General features: G+C 38.5%; 1 protein-coding gene across 1 annotated transcript; it reads right to left on the reverse strand.

Moving 5' to 3' along the window:
* Nucleotides 1-24590: 24590 nt before the first annotated feature.
* Nucleotides 24591-25757, reverse strand: b3gnt3.1.S (UDP-GlcNAc:betaGal beta-1,3-N-acetylglucosaminyltransferase 3, gene 1 S homeolog). Its single transcript, XM_018239857.2, has one exon. The coding sequence runs from the start codon at nucleotides 25755-25757 to the stop codon at nucleotides 24591-24593; it is 1167 nt and encodes a 388-aa protein (XP_018095346.1).
* Nucleotides 25758-27017: the final 1260 nt, after the last annotated feature.

A 27017-nucleotide genomic window follows, 5' to 3' on the forward strand; every position in this document is an offset into this window, starting at 1 on the left:
TTTCTGCAATGTAAGCATAGGGAACAAGGATAAGCTACCACCAAACACTGTATTTTATAATATAGCATACACAAAATGGGTTACAGCAACAGCAATACATTTTTATCTAAAACTTCAGCTATGCAAGAACGAAGAATGCAAAAAACAACATATTCTTATAATGGGTAAAAGATCTTACTGTTTTCCCACGTTTGGGTCAGATTGCTGCCTGCTGTTAACATGAAAAAAATAAACGTATTTTCTAAATGTTAACCTCTAATAAATTGGCCATGTAATATATAACATTTCTGATGTTTTGTTCCTGTTTACTCTGCTTCGATTTTGTGTAACTTAAATTTCTCTACATCAGTTTCATAGCATTTTTATTTTAGTAGTAAAAGCCTTACAATTCCTGTGTGTGTGTGTGTATATGTGTGTGTGTATATATATATATATATATATATTATATATATATATATATATATATATATATATATATATATAATATATATATATATATATATATATAGATATATATATATATATATAGATATATATATATATAATTACACACACACACATATATACATATATATTAACAGGACCATAGGTTAAGGAGTGGTACTCACCTGTGTAGATGCAGAGCAGTTGTATTATGAGAAGGAAAGCATCCGGCAGTTGTATCTTTGAACTCAAGATGTTTGTTCTTGCCTTGATGACATACATTCATGTTATAATATCTGGCCAACTGCTAAACTGTTTGCTCAGTAAACAAATTCTTACCATCTGAATTGCGATGGAGAAGTTCCTCTACATGTGAGGGATCAGCTCCACAGGAATACCCCTAATTAATGCAACTGTAGGTGAGAGACGAGCACTTCAGGAGTTGGATCGGATAGTGATAAAATTCTCAGACAAGAGGGGTCATGTAGTGTTTATTGATCATGATCCATGAGTTATTTACATGCCCGGACTGGCTATATAGTATGTGAATTCTGGCTAGAGGGGCTGTTGTAAAATGCAATAGACAGTCACTGTTTAGTGGGCTGGTGGGGGACTGGTTGGGCCTCTGTGTACTTGAAATATCAGGGTCAATTCTAACTCCCAGTCTAGGCTTAGAAATTAAAAATAATCCTGAATTCAGCATTGGTGCAGGAAGTTTTTAAGCAGGAGTATGCATATCTGTTGAGCATTCAGTAGTGTCTGGCTTTTATCATATACTAAAAAACCATATCAGGCTACTCAATGTGGACAGCTTACACAACTTCAACTGAAGCAACGTAGGTGGTTCTTGAGTAAGGACAGTGAGGTTGTAGAATGCACTGCTGGATGTTGTTGTGATGGCTGTTAATGCCTTTAAGAGTAACTTGATTTCTTCAACAAGCATAATATCTAAGGCTACATGTGGAGGCTTACTGTATATATTGAAGGTCAGATTTTAGTGGTTTCAAAGGTCTTTGAAACCATGACTAAACTCACAAACTCTAAAACCTGACTGTCATTGAATTTATTAAAAGTTCAGATTTTAAAAAAAGATCTGAATGATCAAAAAAAAAAACCTTAAATACCACGAAAAGCTCTAAATGTCAATTTTTTCAGACAGATCGTAGGGGAAAAAAATCTGAAAACTTCGAAGATTCTGATTTACCATTTTTTAATAATGGCCCAATAGGATCAGTACTACTCCCATTGATTTCTACAGCACCTCAACAACTTTTACTTAACAAAGTTTGGCATCAAAGGCTTTCGTGGTGTAACTTAAAGAGATACTGACATCAGAAAATAACCTTTTTTATTATCTATCATAACATTGGCTTTGAAGGCTATGTATAACTTTGCCATAAAATTATTTGCCTGATGCTTTTACATTACTTTCTTACCCCCATGTTCCTGTATGAGGGGGCTGCCATATTTGTGCAGCAGTAGTCTGTTAGCATTAGAAACTGACAGGTTAAGAAGTGACAGTCAGGTTTAGGAACTTTAATAACATTTACTTACAAAAAGCAGAACTATCAGCGGAAAACAATCAACATGACCTATAGGTAACTTTTAATGTAGATTAGTATTTTCAAAAGAAAATTCTTAGTGTCAGTATCACTGGAAAACCACAATCTTAATCACAATTTTAGTTTTTAGCAAATGGGCCCCATAGTATAGTTATTGGTATACTGTATATAGTTTATAGACTGTATCTGAGGGCATAGATAAGTCTGTATACAGTACGTATGTGTATAAATGTGCACTGGGTTTCATTTGGAGGGATTGAATTTGATGGACTTTGGTATGTTTTTTAACCCAATTTAACTATGTAAATATGAGTTCTCCCATAAACAGGCAAACTTTTAGGGGCAGCATGCTGCCCAGCCATATTATGAATGCAGCTTTCCTGCGCTGTGATCGCGCGCGGGGTGTGCGCACGGACCGCAGGTGCTAGGACTGACAGGCCTCAGGGTGCGGTGGACACAATTCCGGCTCTGCCCACAAATGCACTGACCAACATCAATGAATTCCCTGGCTCTTCTAATGGCTGAACACTAGTGGTAGGCAAAATGTTTCAGCAGGCATGGGATTGCAGTGACCGCAGAAAAAAAATCTGCTAGAAATCAAAGGTGAAAAAATATAATTTCATCATTTCACAAATGCTACATTAATAAATAGAACATTAATCTCTAACAGATAGTGGCAGTGCTACCAAAATAGTTCATAGGGGCAAATTCACTAACCAGCGGAAATTCGCCAGCGATGGCTTCACTCACATTGCCACACTTCACCAGGCGAAAAATTCGCCAGGAAAACTCTAGTTCATTAAAATGCAAAGTTGCATCCAGGGCGCCGAACAATGGCGAAGTTTCGCTAGCCTTAATTCGGAAAGCAAAGTGAAGTTGCACTAGCATTGGCTAATTTGCATATGACACAAAGTTAAATTTCAATGGACGTATATGTTGGACTTATGTTTTGCAGCAAACACATTACACTACACAAGCCCAGGGAACCTTAATAAAATAAAATAGAGTTGTTATAATGTCCTACACATGAGCCCAGTGTATAGTTTATGTTCTATATGTTAGGAAATGTAGGGGGGAAGCCGGTTACAGACTTTTGCAGCCTATCACCCTGTAAAAAGTATAAGACGCCAGCGTTTTTTGGGATTTAGAAAATTTTTCAACTAAAAATTGTGGAAGTCCTATCCACTCCATTGCACTTGCCTGGTCTGAGGCGTCGAAGGCAAGTCTGGCGCAAGAGGTAACATTCAGTAAAATCCGCATCTTGGTGAATTTGTGTAGTTACGTCCATTCCCCAGAGCAAAAATTTGCCTGCCATTAGAGAGTGAAGTAGGGCTAGAGTCTATCTCCTTCGCTAGCAAATTTACGCTAGCGCCCGTTAGTAAATCGGCGAAGTTCCGAAATGACGTCACGCTACCAAATTTTCGCCAGCGTTAGTCACTTCGCTCTTTAGTAAATTTGCCCCTAAGGGTATTGCCTGCACACACCACACAGATGAATTCAGATGCCAAGCAGATGCATTTCCTTCACCGATTGAAAGCTATACCTTGTTTTTAACTTATGGAATTTTGGTGTTGCCGACAGTTGAGGCTTTATTATGCCCTCTAACTGACACAATTGTTATCACATCTGTTATGACGTCACTTGAAATTCTCTAATAATTTGTTTTGATCCAATTGCCCTTCCCTGTATCCTCATTGCGCATGCTCATCAGCAGGACCTGGAATGGACCTTCTAATCAGGGTTGCAACAGATGTGCTTTTTTATAGGTCAATTGGTTAGTTCCAGGATATAAGGAAGAAAAATACAGTACAAAAAAGGCAGTGCCTTGTGCAGGGAGTGATAAGAGGCTATTTGAGTTATGTAATAAAAGGCAATTATAGGGGAAAAACAAGTTGCACAAATAAGAATAAAAATTTACAATGTAATATTCTTCATTTAACTGTTATTGCTTTACAAGCTATAATTGCGCAATGAATTTTAATTGCACACTTTTAAAACGTGTTTGAAGGTCTCGTCATCTTTTGGAACAAACATAACATTTTCAGTAAGAACTTTTTATCACATTTACTGCGCACTGGCCCAAGCTATAACATTTACAAACCTTCTTCCACTGACAGAAGTGGTTTCACCAAAGCCATATTAAATGCACACAAAGGAAAATTTGTTTGCACAAAGGCGTGACTTTTCGCATTATGAATATTTTTTCCTTTATGGACTTTAATCACATTCCTCCATTAATTTGCTCAGAAGCAGTAACCCATAGCAACCAATCATCAGGTAGAATTTACCTGTCACCTCTTTAAAAGCAAACATCTTATTGGTCGCTATTGGTTACTGCTCCTGGGCAAACTTAGTGCATTTTATTACATATGGGCGTATGAGTCATGAATATATCTAGTTTGCCCCAAAGATTTTCAAAATCTGGAGATCGTCTGTAAGAATGTTCTAAAGTCATTACTAAAGGGAAAGCCACAGGTATAGCACCATATAATACAGAATGCTCAGGACCTGGGGTTTTCTGGATAACTGGTCTTTCTGTAATTTGGATCACAATGCCTAAATCTACTAATAAACATTAAATAAATCCAATAGCATTGTTTTGCCACATATAAGGTTCAATTATATTGTAGTTGAGAATAAGTACAAGGTAGAGTTTTATTACTACAGAGAAAAAGGAAACAGTGGGACTATTGGGAAAAACCTGGTGGGCCCTACGGCTCCTCCCAACCCATGACTCCTCCTCCTGGAACTCTGAGCACCGTTTCTCCCAGAAACCACAGTCCGGAAAAAGCAATAATTTAACAAAATATAATCATTTGCTTATAATCGAAATTGTGGAGCTTTCTGGATACCGGTTGTCAGATAAAGGATCCCATACTGTACAATCTTAAATTTCATACTTCCTCTGGTTGGATAATGAACACATTAAGTAAATACCTAAACAATTAGGGGGCTATTTATTAAAACTCTAATTTTTCATATTAAAAATTTTAATTCAACCTAACTCCCAACCACGATCTGACTTAATTTACTAAAAATTCTGATCGAAAATGATACTTGCAGGAAAATCACGCAACAATTCTAATTTTTCAATTGTAAAACTTTCCATTTTTAAAACTTTGACCAGAAAAATTCAAGGTTTGATAAAGAGCCCCTTAATCTTTTGGTCAGATCAACTAATTGAACACTTTGGAATCTATTTATGAAGCCTTGATGGAGTTTTAAGGAGGAAAACTCGAATTTTTAGAATGAAAAAGACTCAAATTTTTCCAGTTTTTATCCGCCAAAGCTGCTAAAAATCCGAAAATACAGCTAAAAAGTCAATAGTAGATAAACCTTTAACAAATTGAAGATGTTTCTTGCCTTCATGGTATTTGAGGGCATTGGGAGGGTTTTTGACCAATAGTTCTAAAAAGTCGTGCTTTTTATGCTTCAAATCGTATGATTTGATTTGGTGATTGATTTTGTCATAACTTTTTCCCACACATGGTTTTTTCATCTGAATTTATTGGTAAATTAAGGGGCTTTGGGTTTGGGTTTAGGTTATATTTTCTTTTACTTGATAAACTTTTCTTTAGGTACTAATTTTTCTTTTTTTCCCAAACAGAGGTTTAAGAAAAGCTGCATATTGTAACTTTACACATTGGATCTATGGCTTCTTGGAGCTGGTACACGTAGGGGCACATTTACTTAGCTCGAGTGAAGGATTAGAATGAAAAATACTTCGAATTTCGAAGTTTTGTTTTGGCTACTTCGACCATCGAATTGGCTACTTCGACCTTCGAATCGAACTAAAATACGTTTGACTATTGGACCATTCGATAATCGAAGTACTGTCTCTTTAAAAAAAACTTCGACCACCTACTTTGCCACCTAAAACCCTATCGAGCACCAATGTTAGCCTATGGGGACCTTCCCCATAGGCTTTCTAAGTAATTTCTGATCGATGGATTAAAGTCCTTCGAATCGTTCGATTCAAAGGATTTAATCGTTCGATCAACGATTTTTCCTTCAACGTTCGATAGAACGAAATGCGAGATTAGAACTCACCACAGAATAACTCACTTTCTATTCATTCCTATGGGATTTTTAGAATAATACTTATTAATGGAGTTCCGAAAATATCCCATTTAAAACCTGCCAAATTCATGTAAAAGTCAATGGCAGATGTCCTCTTAACCATTTGAGGATGTTTTCACCCTCATAAAATGTTTGTTTTCAGGTTTTGACGCTGGTTTTTCCACAAAAACAAAATAATTTTGTGTTTTTTGGGCGTCAAACACCAAAAATATGGGGGTTTTGCGTGTCAATCCAAAAAGTCGCGAGTTTTTTAATTGATAAATAGGGTTGAATTGTGAATTCTAGTTTGGTAAGACTTTTTTAATTTAAAAAATTAGAAACATTTGGATTTTAATAAATAAACCCCTAAAGGTATGACTTTTAATATAATTTATCTACCCTTCCCTTGTCTTTTAAGGTTATGATCCAAATTACTGAATGTCGCTTTATTTGGGAAAAAATCCAGGTCTCAATCATTCTGAATGATAGATCCTATACCAGTATCTGGTAAATGTAAGATGTGTCTTTTGTTGTACTTAAGTCACAAAAGTGTCATGTACGCATGCCAAAAAATCTTCCTTGTAGTGACATGTCACACATAGTTTCCCATTATTTTTAACATAGCTATATAATTATGCCAGAAAACAGTATTTTCAAAAAGTTGTATTTATAAAACAAAGATAACCATTAGTGATGGGCAAATTTCTCCCGTCGCGCTTCGCTGGAAAATTCGCAAAAAAACTTGAAATCTGAACGTTTTCACGAAAAAATAGTTTTTCTCTTGCGACTCCTTACATTTGGAATGCCGTTCCTGAATCTCTCAGGAGAGAATCCTCCTTCAAAACTCAAAGACTACCTCTGGGAGCACCTGGGTAACACCTGAACTGGCACTTATATAACAGTGTAACAAACTGTAACCCACAGCACCTTAATACCCCTCTGAATTGTGTCTATATGTTACCCTCCCATTAAGACTGTAAGCCCTACGGGGTAGGGTCCTCTAGCCTTTTGTTTCCTTGACACGGAGCACTTAATCTGTATTGTAATTATATGTTATATTTATGTGAATTGTATTTCTAATAATGCACTTATTGTTACATTTAAAACACAGTGTTTTAAATGTGTAATGCTTTGCCTGCCAAGTACATATGAAATATGTACTGGTAATGCAATGATGGAACCCTCCATTGCGACTCTCCTGCACACAAAAATGGAAAGTGCTCCTTATTTACACCTATACACACATTTACACGCAAATAAATGCACATACACAACATATCCATTTTACTAAAGGTAGCTTTTCTTTTCTGCCATTTTTCCCTTTTCCACACTTTTGAACTTAAAACACTATCATACAACTTTCACATGTGCTCTGATTGATTGGGTATTCTGAATAATTAATAGTGATGGGCAAATCTATGGCGCTAATTTACTAAAAAATTTGAGAAACTACGAAAAATTAGCAAAACACAAATAATTTTAACACTGTCAACAATTTTTATACGCATGACAATTTTATCCAAATACATTAAGTCAATGTAGTTTTATGAAATGTATTCGCTGACGCAGAAACGCGGATCCATGCCTGGCGAATTTATTCGCCAATCACTAATCATTAAACATTTTCTTACAATTAAAACATTTTCATGCTTCAAGCATAGCTTTTCAGTTTGATCGCTTGGAGTAGACAGATGTTTTCATCGATTTTGGATTTTTATGAATGTGTAAAAATGTGTAAAACTATATGGTTTTCAGAGGTCTTCCTACTGTAAGGGGGGTCTTACAGCAAGTTGTGTGCTCTGTTAGCAGAAGTTCAATTACCAGTCAAGGAAATGTATATATGCCCCTAGAAACTGTTCAGTGGACCCCTGGCATTAATATTTATGATGTTTTATCTTGGTACCTAATGATATTTGGAAGATAAGATGCAGCAAAGTAGAAGAATTTGATGTGATTTTTCAGAAAAAAATTCAGAAATTGTTATTAAACCACTAATTTGAGGAAATTATTGCAGTTGGATAGTTTTGAGTAGAAATATTGTTTTCCTTTAAACTAAAGTGCTCCCTAGGAAATGTACCTAAAGTGAAAGAGCACAAATGGGGGAAGGTAATATAAGTCACAAACAGCAATACAATTTGCACAAAGAATTAAAACTCACGTTTTGCAATGTAATATTCTTCCTTAAACTCTTATTGCATTGCAAATTTTATAGCGCATTGCCCACTTTTATGAAGTGCTTAAAGGTGTCGTAATTTTCTGGAGCAACATAACAACTTTTTTAATAAGAAGTTTCATTACATGCACTGCGCACTGGCACAAACAATAAAATTTGCAAACCTTCTTCCCCTGTCTGAAGAAAAGCTATATTAAATTCACCCAAAGGAAAATTTGTTCGGGTAAAGGCATAACTGTTCGCATTGAATTTTTTTTTTCCATTACTGACTTTTATTATATTCCCCCAAAAATGTTCAAAACTTGTCTGGCAATACATGTACCAAAATCAGTGAAAGGGTTAAAGGGGAAGCAATCGTATAAATGAACTGAAAGGAAATGGAATTCTAAGCAAATATGCAATAACAATTTTTTTTTAAACAAATTTAAAATCATGTTGTAAATGTTCGTGCTATTAAAAGCATTATCTGTATGTCCCTCTGACAATATGGCAGAAGCAAGCCAACAGACCTGTGAAGAAGAATGCAAGGCTATATTCTGCTACCTGGTTTCAAGAGTCAGAAGCAGCAGTGTAACAGACGGTAATATAATATGTGTGTGGGGGGGTAACGACTGATAAATATTTCCCCCATTTATATTGCAATCCCTTAAATTTTGGCCACTAAAGGGCCCCTTAACTTATACAGGAGCTAGTTTTATAGTTTCACCACTAGGTGACAGTGAGTAATATTTAAGCATATGTTCTCAGGGTCCATTGCCAGTGCCCTTACCTGAGCAGACAGGAAGGGTGCAGTGGAACCCAGATGGGTCAGGTCTAGCAAGGGTAGGTTACGCACTCTAGGAGTGATAGATAGTTAGGGCTATTTAGCCAAGCAGTACAGGCCCCACCGATTATTGTGTGGGACCAGCATCCTGAGTACTAATTGCCCAGAAGTAAGGACTAAGTGTTGAGCCAGGGCTTATGGAAATACCCAGGAGTTCTGCTTAGGGTAAAGGCTGAAAGCTGGGAGTGCCTCTGTCTACGCTGTGTATTCACTCTATTACCCTCTGGGGATATGTACTGACCACTGGTGCTGTGAATATTTTCCTATCCACTGATGTTCTATGTTCCTGCATTATTCTTCATAAACTTCTATGTGGACTGCAGTCTCTGTAAATAAATTTTATGGTTATGTTATAAGAACCACTGGTGTACAATTATTGTGTATTCTATTCAGTTGTAGTTCAGTAGCACCCTGCCTCAACACGGTTACAAGGGCCCACACCTGAGTGTCTCATTTGGAGCAAATATATGGCAAAATGATTCGTTGAAGAGAAAAAGGTGCTGTACCATTTACTATAGCCTTACATGACTTTAACATAGTTAGGTACACCATGGGCAGATTTTATTTAAAGGAGCAGTTCAAAACTAGGTAAATAGGCTGTGCAAAATAAAAAATGTTTCTTATATAGTTAGTTAGCCAAAAATGTAATATATAAAGGCTGGAGTGACTGGATTTCTAACATAATAGCCAGAACACTACTTTCTGCTTTTCAGCTCTCTAAATCTAAAATGTTTCTTATATAGTTAGTTAGCCAAAAATGTAATGTATAAAGGCTGGAGTGACTGGATGTCTAACATAATAGCCAGAACACTACTTTTTGCTTTTCAGCTCTCTAAATCTGAGTTAGTCAGCGACTTGAAGGGGGGCCACATGGGACATAAATCTATTTACACAGTTTTTATTTTCACACTGAACTATTTCTTTAAGGCTAGGGAGGCTAAACCTCCCCAAACCTGTCTGACACTTTTACAAGTGTAAAGTATTTAAAAGAAATGGAGGAAAAAAACACAAAAAATCCTTTCCCTGACCTTTGCCAACAGAGTGGTGAGCAGTGGGGGAGGAATTTGTAGGGCCAGTGTATTTTCTGTCACACATGCAGGCACCTTCCTTCTTTCAAGCATGCTTGTATGCTGATTGGTTTAAGTTTAAGTCCCGGCACTACTTCTGAGCAATTCGATTGGCTGGTAGGTTAACTTTGAACATGGCTCCAACCAATCCAGTTCCTGCACCGGCACCAGCAGCATGGAGAGGAGATGCCACAGAGATCTGGAATTTATGTTAGATGTATAACATTTCTGCTGCCGACACAGAGGTAATCAGCCTTACACCTCCCTGGACTATTAGTACTACTAGTAATACGTACTTTGTGGTCTTTTTAATTGGAATGTGCCTCCTGCCATGTTCAATACTGTATGTGGGACAGACTTCATGTTTTTTTAATAAGGAACATATACTAAGCATAAATAATTATTGGGGGTAATAAAATACAAATAAGTAAATTGTCATCTACAGTCATAGACATAATAGTTGGCAATACAGTATGAGAGGTGGCTGATCTGTTCCTAAATTACTTCTTTTATAAACAAGATGGATCTTCATGCTTCAAACCCACAAACCCTTGAGATTAAACAGTGACTATGAGTGATAATTTTCTTTTTCTATTTCTTTTCTTTTTTCTTTTCATTCTCTACCTACTGTATGTGACTTGTATAATTAGTTTGGCTACTTTCACATATAACTACTGCTTGTTAGCTACTCCTCTCTAAGGACATACCTAAGAAGGTGTGTCCACATTGTACATCTTTGTTTTATTACAGTAAAGCATCCTGACCATTTGGCTATAACACATGGACTTTTGAACTTGTAATATATGAATATATGAACTTGTAACATGGATTGTGATTGGCCATTGTGTAAGTTTATGCGATTAGACATGGGTCTTTTCAAATTAAATATGTAGAGCCATGTCAGTTAGAATAAGTGCTCCCGCAAGCAGGATTGTTTTGTCATATTCTAATAAATATATGTTTACCTTTTTCTAATATAACCCTAATTTGGTTACTGCATCTTTAAATAGCATTAAACCTTTATAATCCAGGTCCCTGAATACCTTTTGCATATGAAAAGTACTGGGAACTGGGATTTACAGGGGAACACTGGGATTTACCCTTGTGATTATTTCTCAAAGAACTTCTCCTCTGCAGAGCAAAATTACTACATCGGGAATAGTGAATGGCAGTTAAACTTGCACTAGAGGAGTGGCGACACTTGCTGGAAGGAGCCCCTCATCCTGTCACCATTTATACTGATCATAAAAACTTGGAATTCATCCAGACTCTTAAGAGACTATATCCCTGTCAGGCTCGGTGGTTGCTCTTCTTTACACAATTCAATTGTGACCTTACATATCGCCCTGGCTCCAGAAACTGAAAGGCAGATGCCTTTTCCAGAAGAATTGTTCCTAAGGGACCCATCAGTGAAGATCCAGTTGTTTCCCCCATGAAAATCATTGCTTTTTTAGTCCCACAACTGGCCAGCCATATTCTATCTGTCTGGTCCTCTGCTCCTGCTGATATCTCCATAGGTATGGTATACATACCACCCAAGTTTTGCATACCCATGCTTCAGCAAAGCCATTGTTCCAAGCAAGCTGGATATCCAGGTATCCGAAAGACCTTAGAGCTTGTCAATCGACTCATCTGGTGGCAAATCCTTCAGTAGGATTTGAAAGATTTTGTGGCGGCCTGTGCCATTTGTACCTCTTCTAAGTCTATTCATTCTCGCCGTAACGGTCTATTGCAACATCTACCCGTTCCTTCCCGTCCTTGGACTCATTTAGCTATGGAATTTTTTGTTGAACTATCACCTTCCAAGGAGAACGCTGTAATATGGGTAGTCATTGACAACTTCAGTAAGATGGCAGACTCTATCCCTCTTTGCAAACTTCCCTTGGCCATTGAACTCTCAGTTGTTCATTCAGTATATCTTCTGACTTCATTGCTTTCCAAGGAAAATTGTATCAGATAGAGGTTCCCAATTAGTGTCCAATTTTGGCACTGTTTGTGTAAAAATCTGGGTATCACTCTCCAATTCTCCTCTGCCTATCACCCTCAATCCAATGGGGCAGCAGAGAGGGTAAACCAAGCGCTGGAACAGTTCCTGAGAAGTCATGTATCCCTCTGTCATGGTTGGGCCGATCTACTTCCCTGGATGGAGTTCTCTCATAACAACGCTTGTCATGCCTCCACTGGTAGATCACCCTTCTTGACCGTGTATGGGCAACATCCACAAGCCTTCCCCCAAGACTTCCTCTTGTCTGAAGTTCCAGCAGCTGATGATCATGCAGCCCACATGTTGGCCATTTGGTTGGCTACCAAAGCCAATTTGGAGAACTTGTCCCATAAGAATTATGCTGATCAAAGACGGAAATCTTCTCCTTTATATAAAGTTGGGGACAAAGTGTGGCTTTCAACAAGAAACATTCATCTCAAGATCCCCTCCCCCAAGTTGGGTCCAAAATTTGTTGGTCCATTCCCCATTGAGAAGACTGTTAATCCTGTGGCTGTCAGACTCTGAGATGTGAATCCTTAACGTGTTCCACGTATCTCTGGTGAAACCGGCAATCGTTAATCGGTTCTCTTCGGAACAATCTCCTCTTGCTTCTGTCTCTGTAGATGGCCAACAAGAATACGAGGTAGAAAAGATTTTAGACTAAAGAATCTCTAGCGGGTCTCTACAATTCCTGACCCAATGGAAGGGTTTCAGTCCAGAGGAGTGCTCTTGGATAAAACCATCCTCCTTGACTGGTAAGGGAATTCTATAAGCAGTCTTGCTGCCTGCCTTGCCTGAACTTGACTACACTTAAGCCTGACCCCTTTGGATACCCCAAACTTGGACTTTAACCCCTAAGCTTCCTACTTGGTCTGGACTTCTCCGCTAGGAGCCGATAGGCCCCTGACACCTTGACACCCCCTTGCAATTGGCTCCAATCTCAGTCTCTTCCTGGATCCTCCTGTTTTTTGCCAGATGGCCTTTGGGGAAAGTGCTAATGACAAATTTGCATCATTAGGATACACCTATACCTTTCAGTTTTTTATGTGTTTTATTTTAATTTGTAATTGTGAATATAGTATGCTTTGTGTTTGTCGTGTTACTTTCTATTTATATGAATATAACATAACCCAATCTAGAACATTGTCCCACATAACGCTAATATTTACTGTATCAGAACTATTTTAACTCAAAATGTTACATGGAGAAACATGATAAGAAAAATCTGCAAATAACTGACTTTAAGTCAGTTCAGATGTTGAAAAGTGCTTAACTGGATAGAGTTTGCTTTTTGTACTTCTATTGTTTATACTTCATTAACATAGCTTTGGCATTAGAAGCAACAACAAAGCTAATATTTGAAACTAGCTAAAGCTAACAAGCAAGTATCTACCAAGTAATTGTAATGGGTCAAATTGTACAGTGTTTAATTCAACTATGGGAATGAGGTGAAAGTAAAGAGTGGTGGCATTTCCATTCTTTTCCTACTCAGCATTATTACATATCAATCAAAAAGGTGGCATTGCATTGCCATATAAAAGGAAAAAAAGCATACCTATGACCATGCTCTGTCAACTTATTTGCGCATTGAGGACATTTGGTTTCAAACACTTCTGTTTAAAAAGCATCAACATGATAGCAGAGTATCTACCTGAAACTTCAGGAACAAGCCCATGTTCTGCTCTGGACTACAAAGCATGTCTGCAACCATAGAGGAGAGCAGCAATAAAGGAGGAGTGCCAAGTACGCTTGGTAATTCTTTGGATAAAAGGCCTCAAGAAAATCAGACTTTCTATCTCTTTGGAGCCAAATCCAGGATGGATACAACCTACCCTTACCGGCAACATGTACTCTCAGCACTGTTTATGATGCTGCACGTCTATGGCCACTTTAGTCAGCGACTTTAGGGGGGGGGGGGCACACAGGATATAACTTTTCAGTGAGTTTGCAATTGATATTTAGCAAGCAGAGCAGATTCGAAAGCAGTTATGACACCCTCAAGTCACTCATTGGTTACTGGCTGGTAAACAATCAGTGGATACCAAGAGAGCTGCAAAGCAGGAAGTAGTGTGAAATATTCATAATGGATGATTTTTGTTTAAAGCTACACATTATGGAAAACAAAAAATATTTGGTAGATTTTAAAAAAAAATATTATTTGTTCAAATAGTAATAATGCATAGGTTGCTAACCCACAATTTAACTGCAGTCTAACAATAAAACATATAAAACATATATAAGGAATGTTATATATATATATATCAAACATTCCTTCCTTTTGTATTAATGTACTTATCATTAATTGTATAGTTATGTAAGGCAAATCATGGCAGTCTTCCAAATTGATGCCATTCTGATTCTCTTTGTACTGAATCAAGGTGATAAAACAGCAAGAACCTTTTTTACAATCTATCTACAATTGCTTACCACCAGAACCACTTTAGCAGAGCCTTACTATGTTCTTGAATTACACTGTACAATGTTCATCATCTCTCCATCAGTTTTTCCAAATATTTTGCCCAGTCTGTCCTCATTATCACTGCAGACCACTACACAGCCCAGAAATGCCATGGAAGAGTCCAAGTGTAATTTTTCGTTAACCATATATAGGCTCTGACAGAACCAGGCTACCTGCTGAATGGGCTGCCATGATATCTGGGACTGTTTGGTATTTTTTTCAGCTTTTGTAGCTCTATAGAGGTTAATAATATCAACACACACATTTAACCCTTTAAGTGCCAGCAGAATTTTACATTTTGGTTACGCGAAATGCCAGCCGTTTTTGAAACATTTTGTGCTCTCTCACTTTAGGGGCATTTTCTGAGGGGAAACCTATAGTTTACCTAGGAAAACTATACATTGTTTTTTTCGGTAGAAACTGAGCTTTCTAAATCTGCCTGAGTTTTCATGTATTTCCACCTGTGCAAAAAAATTTATAGTGCTAAATACCAAAAAAAAATGAAAAATTACCATTTTTCATTGTATATCAATTTATACCAGAAAAATATTTCATTTTACGGATGAAAATCCAACTGATTTGGAAAGCACTATGTCTCTCGAACGTGCCAATACCAGATATGTATAGTTTTAGAGAGATTTAGGATTTCTGTACAGCAAAAACTCCCGGCAGTATATTACCGAATTTTGAAAGCACTAAGGCAGAAAACGGCATGCTTTAGATTCCAAGGCAAAAAATCCTGAAACCCTAGGTTTACCCCAGAAAACCATACATTTTTGAAAAGTACACATTCTGCCGATTACAAAATGGGTAACTATGTCTCTCTACTCCCAACTACCAAACATAAAAGCTTGTCTGAACATAGCGGTTTTTCAAAAAAAAATTCAAAATTCTGAAAAATCATTTCAAAGGTTTTATTTTGCTGCTCCACATATCCCAAACTATATTAGGTACCAAGAAAAAGCACCTGCAATATGATTGCCAGGGGTCCACTGAACAGTTTGATACCCATTATGCATAGGTTTACCAAAGTATCTGGCATTTAGAGACACCAATATGAAGTTAGCACATCCAAATTGTTCAGGACTTTACTTCAGCTACTGAGAAATCAACACATTGACTGCATTTTTGTGGGGTAAAAACACAGAAATATATGTTTACCCCCCAAACCCATATATTTTTGGAAAGTACACATTCTACAGAATCTAAAATGGGTACCCATGCCTTTCTGCTCCAAACTACTGAGTCGCAAGGCTTTCCCAAAATTGTCGGTTTTGGTGAAATATCTGAAAATTGCCTCAAACCTTCAAATTCCCAGCACCATATCACCCATGTATCGTTACGCACCAAGAAAAAGCACCCTAAATATGATTGCCATGGTTCCTCCGAACATTTTGGTGGCCATTGTTCATAGGTTTACAAAAGTATCTGGCATTTAGAGGCCCCAAAATGAAGTTAGCGCATACAAATAGTCCTGTGGGTAACTTCATCTAATGAGAAATCAACACATTGACTGCATTTTTGTGGGGTAAAAACACAGAAATATATGTTTACCCCCCAAAACCCATATATTTTTGGAAAGTACACATTCTACTGAATCTAAAATGGGTACCCATGCCTTTCTGCTCCAAACTACTGAGTCGCAAGACTTTCCCACAATTGTCGGTTTTGGTGAAATATCTGAAAATTGCCTCAAAGCTTCAACTTCTCAGCACCATATCACCCATGTATCGTTACGCACCAAGAAAAAGCACCCTAAATATGATTGCCAGGGTTCCTACAAACAGTTTGGTGGCCATTGTTCATAGGTTTACCAAAGTATCTGGCATTTAGAGGCCCCAAAATGAAGTTAGCGCATACAAATAGTCCTGTGGGTAACATCATCTAATGAAAAATCAACACATTGACTGCATTTTTCTGGGGTAAAAACACAGAAATATATGTTTACCCCCCAAACCCATATATTTTTGGAAAGTACACATTCTACTGAATCTAAAATGGGTACCCATGCCTTTCTGCTCCAAACTACTGAGTCGCAAGGCTTTCCCAAAGTTGTCGGTTTTGGTGAAATATCTGAAAATTGCCTCAAAGCTTCAACTTCCCAGCACCATATCACCCATGTGTCATTACGTACTAAGAAAAAACACCCTAAATATGATTGCCAGGGTTCCTCTGAACATTTTGGTGGCCATTGTTCATAAGTTTACCAAAGTATCTGGCATTTAGAGGCCCCAAAATGAAGTTAGCGCATACAAACAGTCCCGTGGGTAACTTCAGCTAATGAAAAATCAACACATTGACTGCATTTTTGTGGGGTAAAAACACAGAAATATATGTTTACCCCCCAAAACCCATATATTTTTGGAAAGTACACATTCTACCGAATCTAAAATGGGTACCCATGCCTTTCTGCTCCAAACTAATGAGTCGCAAGGCTTTCCCACAATTGTCGGTTTTGGTGAAATATCTGAAAATTGCCTCAAAGCTTCAACTTCCCAGCACCATATCACCCATGTGTCATTACGTACTAAGAAAAAGCACCCTAAATATGATTGCCAGGGTTCCTCTGAACAGTTTGGTGGCCATTGTTCATAGGTTTACCAAAGTATCTGGCATTTAGAGGCCCCAAAATGAAGTTAGCGCATACAAATAGTCCTGTGGGTAACTTCAGCTAATGAAAGATCAACACACTGGGGCTTATTTATAAACACTGGGCAAATTTGCAATTGGGCAGTAACCCATAGCAACCAATCAGTGATTAGATTTTTCCAGCCAGCTGCAATAAAGACAATGAAAGCAAACATCTGATTGGTTGTTATGGGTAACTGCCCAGGTGCCAATTTGCCCAGTTTTTATAAATGAACCCCATTGACTGCATTTTTGTGGGGTAAAAACACAGAAATATATGTTTACCCCCCAAACCCATACATTTTTGGAAAGTACACATTCTACAGAATCTAAAATGGGTACCCATGCCTTATTGCTCCAAACTACTGAGTCGCAAGGCTTTCCCAAAATTGGCGGTTTTGGTGAAATATCTGAAAATTGCCTCAAAGCTTCAACTTTCCAGCATCGTATTGTCCATGTATCATTACCAGCATAAAGCATCCTAAATATAAACATAGGGGTCTACTAAACAGTTTGATGCCCAATGTGCATAGATATACCAAACTATGTGGAGCACAGAGACCCCCAAATGACAATATGTATAGACATTTTCACGGCTGACGCACTGGCTGCTGCAATATAAGCATCTGGTGTGTGTATTATGCGACATTAGACCTCCCTAACAGTACAGAGACCCCAGAAAACCATATATTTTCAGAAAGTACACATTCTGACAAATCCAATATGGGTAAATAAGTTTTTCTATTGCAAACTGCCAAACTGCAAAGCAATGCTGAACATAACGGTTTTTATCAAATTTCTGAAAATCGTCACAAAGCTTGAATTTTACCCCATTATATGCCCCACATTTTGTAACTTATCAGCATAAAACATCCTAAATATGAATGCCAGGGGTCTACTGAACACTTTGATGCCCAATATGCATAGATATACCAAACTATGTGGCGCACAGAGACCCCCAAATGACAATAGTGTATATACATTTTCACAGCTGACGCGCTGGCTGCTGCAATATAAGCACCTGGTGTGTGTATTATGCGACATTAGACCCCCCTAACAGTACAGAGACCCCAGAAAACCATATATTTTCAGAAAGTACACATTCTGACGAATCCAATATGGGTAAATAAGTGTTTCTACTGCAAACTGCAAAGCAATGCTGAACATAACGGTTTTTATCAAATTTCTGAAAATCGTCACAAAGCTTGAATTTTACCCCATTATATGCCCCACATTTCGTAACTTATCAGCATAAAACATCCTAAATATGAACGCCAGGGGTCTACTGAACACTTTGATGCCCAATATGCATAGATATACCAAACTATGTGGCGCACAGAGACCCCCAAATGAAAATAGTATATATACATTTTCACGGCTGACGCGCTGGCTGCTGCAATATAAGCACCTGGTGTGTGTGTTATGCGACATTAGACCCCCCTAACAGTACAGAGACCCCAGAAAACCATATATTTTCAGAAAGTACACATTCTGACGAATCCAATATGGGTAAATATGTGTTTCTACTGCAAACTGCCAAACTGCAAAGCAATGCTGAACATAACGGTTTTTATCAAATTTCTGAAAATCGTCACAAAGCTTGAATTTTACCCCATTATACGCCCCACATTTCGTAACGTATCAGCATAAAACATCCTAAATATGAACGCCAGGTGTCTACTGAACACTTTGATGTCCAATATGCATAGATAAACCAAACTATGTGGCACACAGAGACCACCAAATGACATTAGTGTATATACATTTTCACAGCTGACGCGCTGGCTGCTGCAATATAAGCACCTGGTGTGTGTATTATGCGACATTAGACCCCCCTAACAGTACAGAGACCCCAGAAAACCATATATTTTCAGAAAGTACACATTCTGACGAATCCAATATGGGTAAATATGTGTTTCTACTGCAAACTGCCAAACTGCAATGCAATGCTGAACATAACGGTTTTTATCAAATTTCTGAAAATCGTCACAAAGCTTGAATTTTACCCCATTATATGCCCCACATTTCGTAACGTATAAGCATAAAACATCCTAAATATGAACGCCAGGTGTCTACTGAACACTTTGATGCCCAATATGCATAGATATACCAAACTATGTGGCGCACAGAGACCCCCAAATGGATATATAGTAGATAAAATTTACAAGGCAAAACAAAATAAGGCAGTAAAGAGTGAAATGCAAAAAAATCCAATAAAACCACAAAAATCAATGTTTTTTTTCCAGACTAGTGTTATCGGCCATCAGAATCACAGTTTGAATATTTTAGCTGGGCCAAACAGGTTATACGGCTAGAAACAAGTGAACACAACATATGCAGAGCTGAAAATGCAATAAAATGGCTAAAAATTCAATAAAATGGCTAAAAATGCACCAAAATACCCAAAATTGCAATATAATCACAGAAATAACATACAAAAGGTATTGCACAGTACTGTTAGCGAATACGCTATTCGTAATGGCAATAAAACATTTTTTTCAGCCAAAAAAAGAGACGATGCGATAAGAAAAAAAAAAAAAAGCCACAATGCCATGTATGTGCGTGTGCGTGTGTACAATTGGTAAATTACATGTTATGTGCGCGTGTGTGCGTGTGCACGTGTGTGTGAGTGCAGTGAGTGTAAGTGACCCCCCCAATCCCCAAAAATGTATGTGTAAGTGTGTGTAAGTGTGAATCTAAGTGTGTATTACTGTAATAAGTGTGTGTTGGTGTGTTTGTGTGTGTAATTGTTGCACTAACCTGAAAAAGTCGCTGGAGACTGTTGCAGGCGATCTGGAAGGGCCCCAGGAACAGATCTGCGTCGTCATCGCTGTCCCTGTGCTGTGTGGGCGGAGCTGATCATCGCAGTGTAGGCTGCAGCAGCAGGACACGTAAGTAACAGGTGCCTGCTGCTGCTTTTGGGCCCCTGGGCGATCGCGCCCCAGGGGCCACTCGATCCCCTGCTCTGCTCGTTGCCTAGGGGCAGGGGATCGAAGCGGAACGGAACGAGCGGCTCTAACAGCCGCTCCTCCGCTCCAGAACCCGGATGTGCTGCAGAACGTAGAATCTACATTCTGTGGCATTTCAAGTTACTTTTCCACAGAACGTAGATTCTACGTTCTGTGGCACTTAAAGGGTTAATTCAGGGATTCAGTTACCTAGTTTTCTGTTTTGGCAACCGATGCCAGCGAAATTACACCTTAGTTTCTTTTACCAAGTGCCCCAAAGGGGATTTCATGTGTGCACAACCATATATTAAGTTTGGTTAGAATGGACTCCGTTGTTAAAGGAACAGTAACACCAAAAAATTAAAGTGTTTTAATGGAATGACAAGTGCTATGCACTGGTAGAACTTTTACATTTGCTTCAGAAACACAACTATTGTTTCTATGACAAGTTCCTTTGTATCCATGGGGTCAGCTATTCAAACAAAGGATACACAGTAGATATATACATTCTGAAGAGTCCCATTGTATACTATAGAGCTTATCTGTTATGTGCTAAGTTACCTGTGCCTTTTCTCCTTTTTAGCTTTGAATGGCTGCCCCCATCACTACACAGCAGCTTATTTATATAAACTATTGTAGAGTTTCTGAAGCAAACACACCAGTTTTAGTAATGCAGCACAACAGTACATGAAATGGTCATTCCTTTAAAACACTTTCATTTGTTGGTGTTAATGTTCCTTTAAAAGGGAAGATGTGTATCATCAGCCTTTCACTCAAGCTCCTATCCTAAACAATATAAATATAGCATTAACATGAATATTAAGGAAAAAGAACCAGATTAATCAGTGGCGTAACAAGCTCTTGCTTGGCCCCCCCTGCCAAAAATCTTGGAAGGGGCCCAGCACGCATAGTAACACAGACCCGCCTCTCATGCCGCGGCCCCACAGGTTGCTTGAGCGTGCGTGTCCTCTCGATGTGGCGCACAAGCAAAAATGTATTTTCCGAGAGTGCCGGAGGGAGGGTTTAAGTGCAGCCCCCCTGTTCCCAGCCCCCCCCCCGTGATCCCGGGGTCTGCTTCCTCTATAGTTACGCACCTGAGATTAATATGTTGCGCACACTTCTGCCTTTGCAGTAGGTTGTAGGTAGTGTTACAAGTTTAGACATTTGATTGTTTCATTTAATAAATACTAATTGTATTTTTATTGTTGTCATTTTCATTCCTCATTATTACTTATTATTTCTTTACATATTTTTGAATGTGTTGATTTTCCCATTTTGTATTATTGTTTTTGCTTTTTATGTGTCCTTTTCAGAACAAGGTGTAATTGCACTAGCATGGTTCTACCTTTTTGTGCGTAAGGTAGCAAACTACATGAACTGAAGAAACTGCTCGGAAGAGTAGTGAAACATCTTCAGTTATTACTCCAGTGACCTGGATGAATGAAAATCTTCATAGTCATAATGAAAATGAATAGTGATGGGCGAATTTATTCGCCAGGCGCGAATTCGCGCGATTCGCCGCCAGCAAATAAATTTGCGAAACGCACACGAAAATTCGCGTCAAAAATTTTTTTAAAAAAAAAATGGACGCTGCCGTCAAAAACAGGCACCGGCGTCAAAAAAAACAGGTGCCGGCGTCAAAAACGGGCGCCCATCACTAATAATGAATAGCCTTGTTAATTGGTTTGCGCCTATTTAAACTTTTTTGAGTGATGGTTGTATGACATGCTTGGTTAAAGCCTCTTTAAAAGGAAGTGTAAGGGGCAGTGCCATTTAGCCTAAGAATAAGTGACCCACCAGGCATAAAATGAATTAGGGTTGTTTTATTTTAAAATTAATTTCTGAATGAATATTTGTAGGAGGCTTTTACATACAGACTGAAGCTCAAATTCCAAACAGCCTTGCACACTTTAGATCTGTTCTGTTGGTTGTGGTTCACATGCAACCTCCTCCTTGCTCTGCCACTTTAGGGCTAGTCCACACGGGGAGATAGCCCTGCGTTTGCGGTCGCGGCGACAAAGCGCCGCGCCAGTCGCCGCGACCGGCGCAGGCGACAGTTTTGTATGGGCGCCTATGTAAAAACGCCTGTGCTAACCACACGAGGCGATGCGCTTTTCAACAGTCGCCTGAAAAAGCCTGGCGAGGCATTTTCAGGCGACTGTTGAAAAGCGCATCGCCTCGTGTGGTTAGCACAGGCGTTTTTACATAGGCGCCCATACAAAACTGTCGCCTGCGCCGGTCGCGGCGACTGGCGCGGCGCTTTGTCGCCGCGACCGCAAACGCAAGGCTATCTCCCCGTGTGGAATAGCCCTTATAGTGTTCCTTTAGCACAGTGATCCCCAACCAGTAGCTCGGGAGCAACATGTTGCTCTCCAACCCCTTGGATGTTGCTCTCAGTGTCCTCAAAGCAGGTGCTTATTTTTGAATTCCAGGCTTGAAAGCAAGTTTTAATTGCATAAAAACTAAGTATTGGGCCAAGCAGAGCCTTTTGTAGACTGCCAGTCAACATAGGGGCTACCAAATAGACAATCTCAGCCCTTATTTGGCACCCCAAGGAACTTTTGCTTGCTTGTGTTGCTCCCCAACTCTTTTTACATTTAAATGTGGCTCACGGGTAAAAAAGGTTGGGGACCCCTGTTAGCATATTCTACATCACTCTACTACCCAAGCTATATGGCTTGTGTGTACCCCTATAAACAGAAGCTTTGACTCTGAAAGACACAGAAAGCACAACAGTTCACTGCCTTATAAAAAGGTATCTTTCCAATGGATCAATGAAAACAAAGGTAGGATGAGACAGTTTACCCTGTTGAAAAAAATAACTTAGGTAAGATGAATTAACTCAGAAAACTGGATAATTAACTTATCATTTGTAGCTAATTAAAGGGTCAATACAACAAGATTAGGTTGAAGAAAAATGCTTGAATTATACAGACATTTTTCTCACCCTTATACTGAAGACTGAATTACCAACAAACGAAAAGATACATTTAAAGGTCCTAGAACATTTTTACAATTCAACATATTTATAATAAGCAATTTCTAAAATATTAACACTTTTAAACTACTAATAGCAGGCTTTTAAGACCAGTGTGTCCTTGGCCCTTACTGTATACATTTTTCAATGTACTTTCTATATTGAGTTAACTCTAGGATTGCTGACTCTGATTTACAGAGAGAACTGTTTAACCAAAAGCCTTGTATTAGCCGTTAAGAGCTGCTAATACCTTATGACAGGAGTGCCCATACTTTACTAATGTGAGGTCTACTTTTAGTTATGTTGTCCCATTATGATCTATATCCATAAATGCATTGTTAGCATTCTGTTCCATGGAAAATATTACTTAAATATTATATTTATTTATGAGAAATTATTTTTTTTGGGGGGGGTTGATCTCCTCTAGGGCAATTATGATCTAATTTACTGTGTGTATGACCATTAAATACAAATGAAGCATATTTTATATACTTTATATATATATTTATTATATACTTTTTAAAATCCTTCATTTATACATTTATATACTGAAATCAAGTATCTGCTATGAGACAACCTTGCCTCTGGTAGTAAATTTAGACATATCAACTCCCCTGATTTCACGGGAGTTACCTGGTTTGGACCCTACCAGTCTTCCATCACCATAATTCATTTCCCCCAGGTTTTCCAGTTACTCCATCAAATTCAATGTGCACATCCGCCATAAAGATTCAGGACTCTGAGAGAGGTTATGCACATGTCCAATGAACATTCAGTAGCTGCAGAAGTGCATGTGTGCAAGCGCAGTGGCATCAGGTACCATGTAAACATATCATAGATTGTAATTGTGCTCTATACACTAAAGATGTTGCAGCCTGCTCACATCATATTTCACAATTCTTAGAGTTGACCATTTTCATTTCAGTCACACCCCAATATACTTTTTTCAAGCCAAGTTTTTAGGACTATATATTCCATCACTGTTGTGAAAAAAAATTATGATTTTTATGCATTTCAGAAGCGAGCAACGAATACAGTATCTACTCTGTGATTATCACTTGCATTGATATGCAATGCATCTTTTTAAAAGCCTATTGTGTACAGGCCCGGACTGGCAACCTATGGGTTCTGACAAATGCCAGAGGGGCTGCTATAAAGTGCCATAGACAGTCAGTATTTAGTGGGCTGGTGGGGCTGTTTGGGCCTAAGTGTGGGCTGATTGGGCCTTTGTGTACCTGAAATGCCAGGGCCTATTTAAATTCTCAGTCCGGACCTGATTGTGTATAATCATGTAGTGTGTCTTCTTTCTTTAGTTATGATCTAACCATTATTATACTTGTTTTTATCATGCATGCACATAGTAACCATAGGTTCATGTTTTTAATTACTAAGGATTGGTTGTGCTACCCAAAACAATAGATACTGCAATAATTCTTTACGGCCTCATCCTAATTTGGAAGTACTGGGCATCAAGTACTTTGGTTATGTTCATGCAAAAGCTTCTTGCTTAATAACTTTGTCTTTTTTAATAGAAGCCTTCCATGAGCATTTCAGCTCCATTATCTGCAGGGCCTTCCACATGATCAGCATTTCATAGGGCACAAAGCGGTGCACCATCAGCATGTCTCGGTAATAGCAGGGGTCAAATGAATCCACAAGTGGCAAATTGATTCCAAAGGTTTTCATTCCCTCATGGTTATTGGGTTTGAGACCTGCCCTTTTCAAGCACATCCCTAGATAGGCATCATCAATGGGGATGAGAGGGATATGCTGTGATTCCCTAAGTATACAATTGGCTGTGAAACTCGATATAAGGATACCTCCACCTCCGCAGTAAGGATCAAATTCAGTTCGATTAAACAGTGTCTCTGGAACATAGTACTTGCTGTATGGCTCTCGAACTGGAGGCATACCTTCATTCAAAGTCCCTACAAATAGGTGGCGCTTATTTCCGCCTTTGCCTAGGCTCTGTAGGTAAGATACCACATTAATAATGTTTACAAAAACATCATCATCCCCATTAAAAATATATTGAGCTCCAGGGCACCTGGCTTCCAACCAGCTCAGGAATATAACCTGTTTCAGAGTTAAATTATAGAAGGTGTCATAAAACTCCCACTGCAATACATCATTATACACCTGACTCTCGGTACTTATCAATTGCATCATCCTCTTCTCCTCCCTTTGTGGCTTTGGGATTCCAATGAGGAAAATTCTATTTACTTGAACTCCATTGTAGGTTTTCTCCACTCCCCATGTCTTTCGCACAGCTTCCCGGCGCTCATAGTTAGTAGGAGAGGATTTAATGGCGAGCAAGAGGAAGACTTCCTTTGAGTTAGCTGCTCCACCACACTTCATGGGGGAGTCATGGAGTAGTGGGAAGTTCCTGCAATGTTGGTAGGTCAAAAAATCCTTCATGTTCTGAGGTTCTTTATCAAAATTTGTAAAGTTATGGATAGAATTGTTTTCTTTGCATTTAGAGTGGGGTAACTCAATGATAGGTTGGCTTGACAGATCAGCATTGGCAGAAAACTGCTCTTCTTTTTTATCAATTTTTATATTGGGATCATAGAAGCTTTTTAAGTACAAAGCAAAACGAACTGTGATGACAGCTGTCACTGTTCCAAGTAGACACATACAAAAATGTTTTTTCATAATTCCCCTAGAGAGAAAAAGAAAACGTTTAGGATAACGTATATGAATGGCGGTGACATGTGTTAATGATAACTTATTATATTATCATCTATATAATACTATAGTTTAAATCTAAGTTTAGCAATAGCTAAATTAAAGTGCTTCCTTTTAGTAGCAGATATATATTTAAGGAATCTAGTGCCAGCTCTCTGTGTAGTTTTGTAAAATTAGTCCAAAATCAAGCATATATATATTCCCAAGGGGATATGTATAAGAAGAGATCAGCGCCTGTGGCAACAGAAATTAAAAACAAGCATAGCGTAATACGTTCATAATATGTAATGTCACCCCGTGCATACACTGAATATTAAGTAAGTGTATTCTCCCCTTTTCCCTTCAGGTGACTGTTAATGGGGGGGTGGTAAGGTAGCAATAAAGGTGATGGGAAGACGATGACTTTCCTGTGAATCGAAAATATATTCCAGGGGTGAACCTTCTATATAAAATGCCTACTTACAAACCACTGCCGTGGTATTATGCATGTAACGAGAAGCTCTTTCTGGTCCCTCCTTCGGGTTTCGACGCTCCTTCCAGGTCCCAAGCCAGGGATAAAACCAGTGATAGTGTAATACCGTTTTTTATTAAAAACAAATTAAATCAATTAAAAAATTTACACTCACATTTACCCTAGCGGGTTTTTGCGCATTCAGTCCAATAAAAAGTCCATATGGGGTCCCGAGGGGTAGTTCTGTTTGCTCACTCCAGACTCCCTCGTGGTGCCTTGCTTCTGGGCTGTGGTGTCCCCCAAACTGTGCCTAACGCGTTTCGCTGTATGTGGTCAGCTTCCTCAGAGGCGGGACCCCATATGGACTTTTTATTGGACTGAATGCGCAAAAACCCGTCTTCCCATCACCTTTATTGCTACCTTACCACCCCCCCCATTAACAGTCACCTGAAGGGAAAAGGGGAGAATACACTTACTTAATATTCAGTGTATGCACGGGGTGACATTACATATTATGAACGTATTACGCTATGCTTGTTTTTAATTTCTGTTGCCAAAGGCGCTGATCTCTTCTTATACATATCCCCTTGGGAATATATATATATGCTTGATTTTGGACTTATATACAATTGAGAGACTGTGAAGGGGTCGGCAAGAAATTAGAGACCCCTTAGAGACTGACATTTTTAATTGGCTGCACCTGTAAGCTATATATTTTTTTTGTAAAATTAGTATTCATGAAGTTTTGTGAAGTCATGAAATGGGTAAAGCGTAAT

The sequence above is a fragment of the Xenopus laevis genome, chromosome 1S (genome assembly GCF_017654675.1).
Source record: "Xenopus laevis strain J_2021 chromosome 1S, Xenopus_laevis_v10.1, whole genome shotgun sequence".
Classification (NCBI taxonomy): Eukaryota; Metazoa; Chordata; class Amphibia; order Anura; family Pipidae; genus Xenopus; species Xenopus laevis.

Excerpts from the sequence above, each read along its gene's own strand:
- b3gnt3.1.S (XM_018239857.2), bottom strand. The coding sequence starts at position 25,757 with ATGAAAAAACATTTTTGTATGTGTCTACTTGGAACAGTGACAGCTGTC.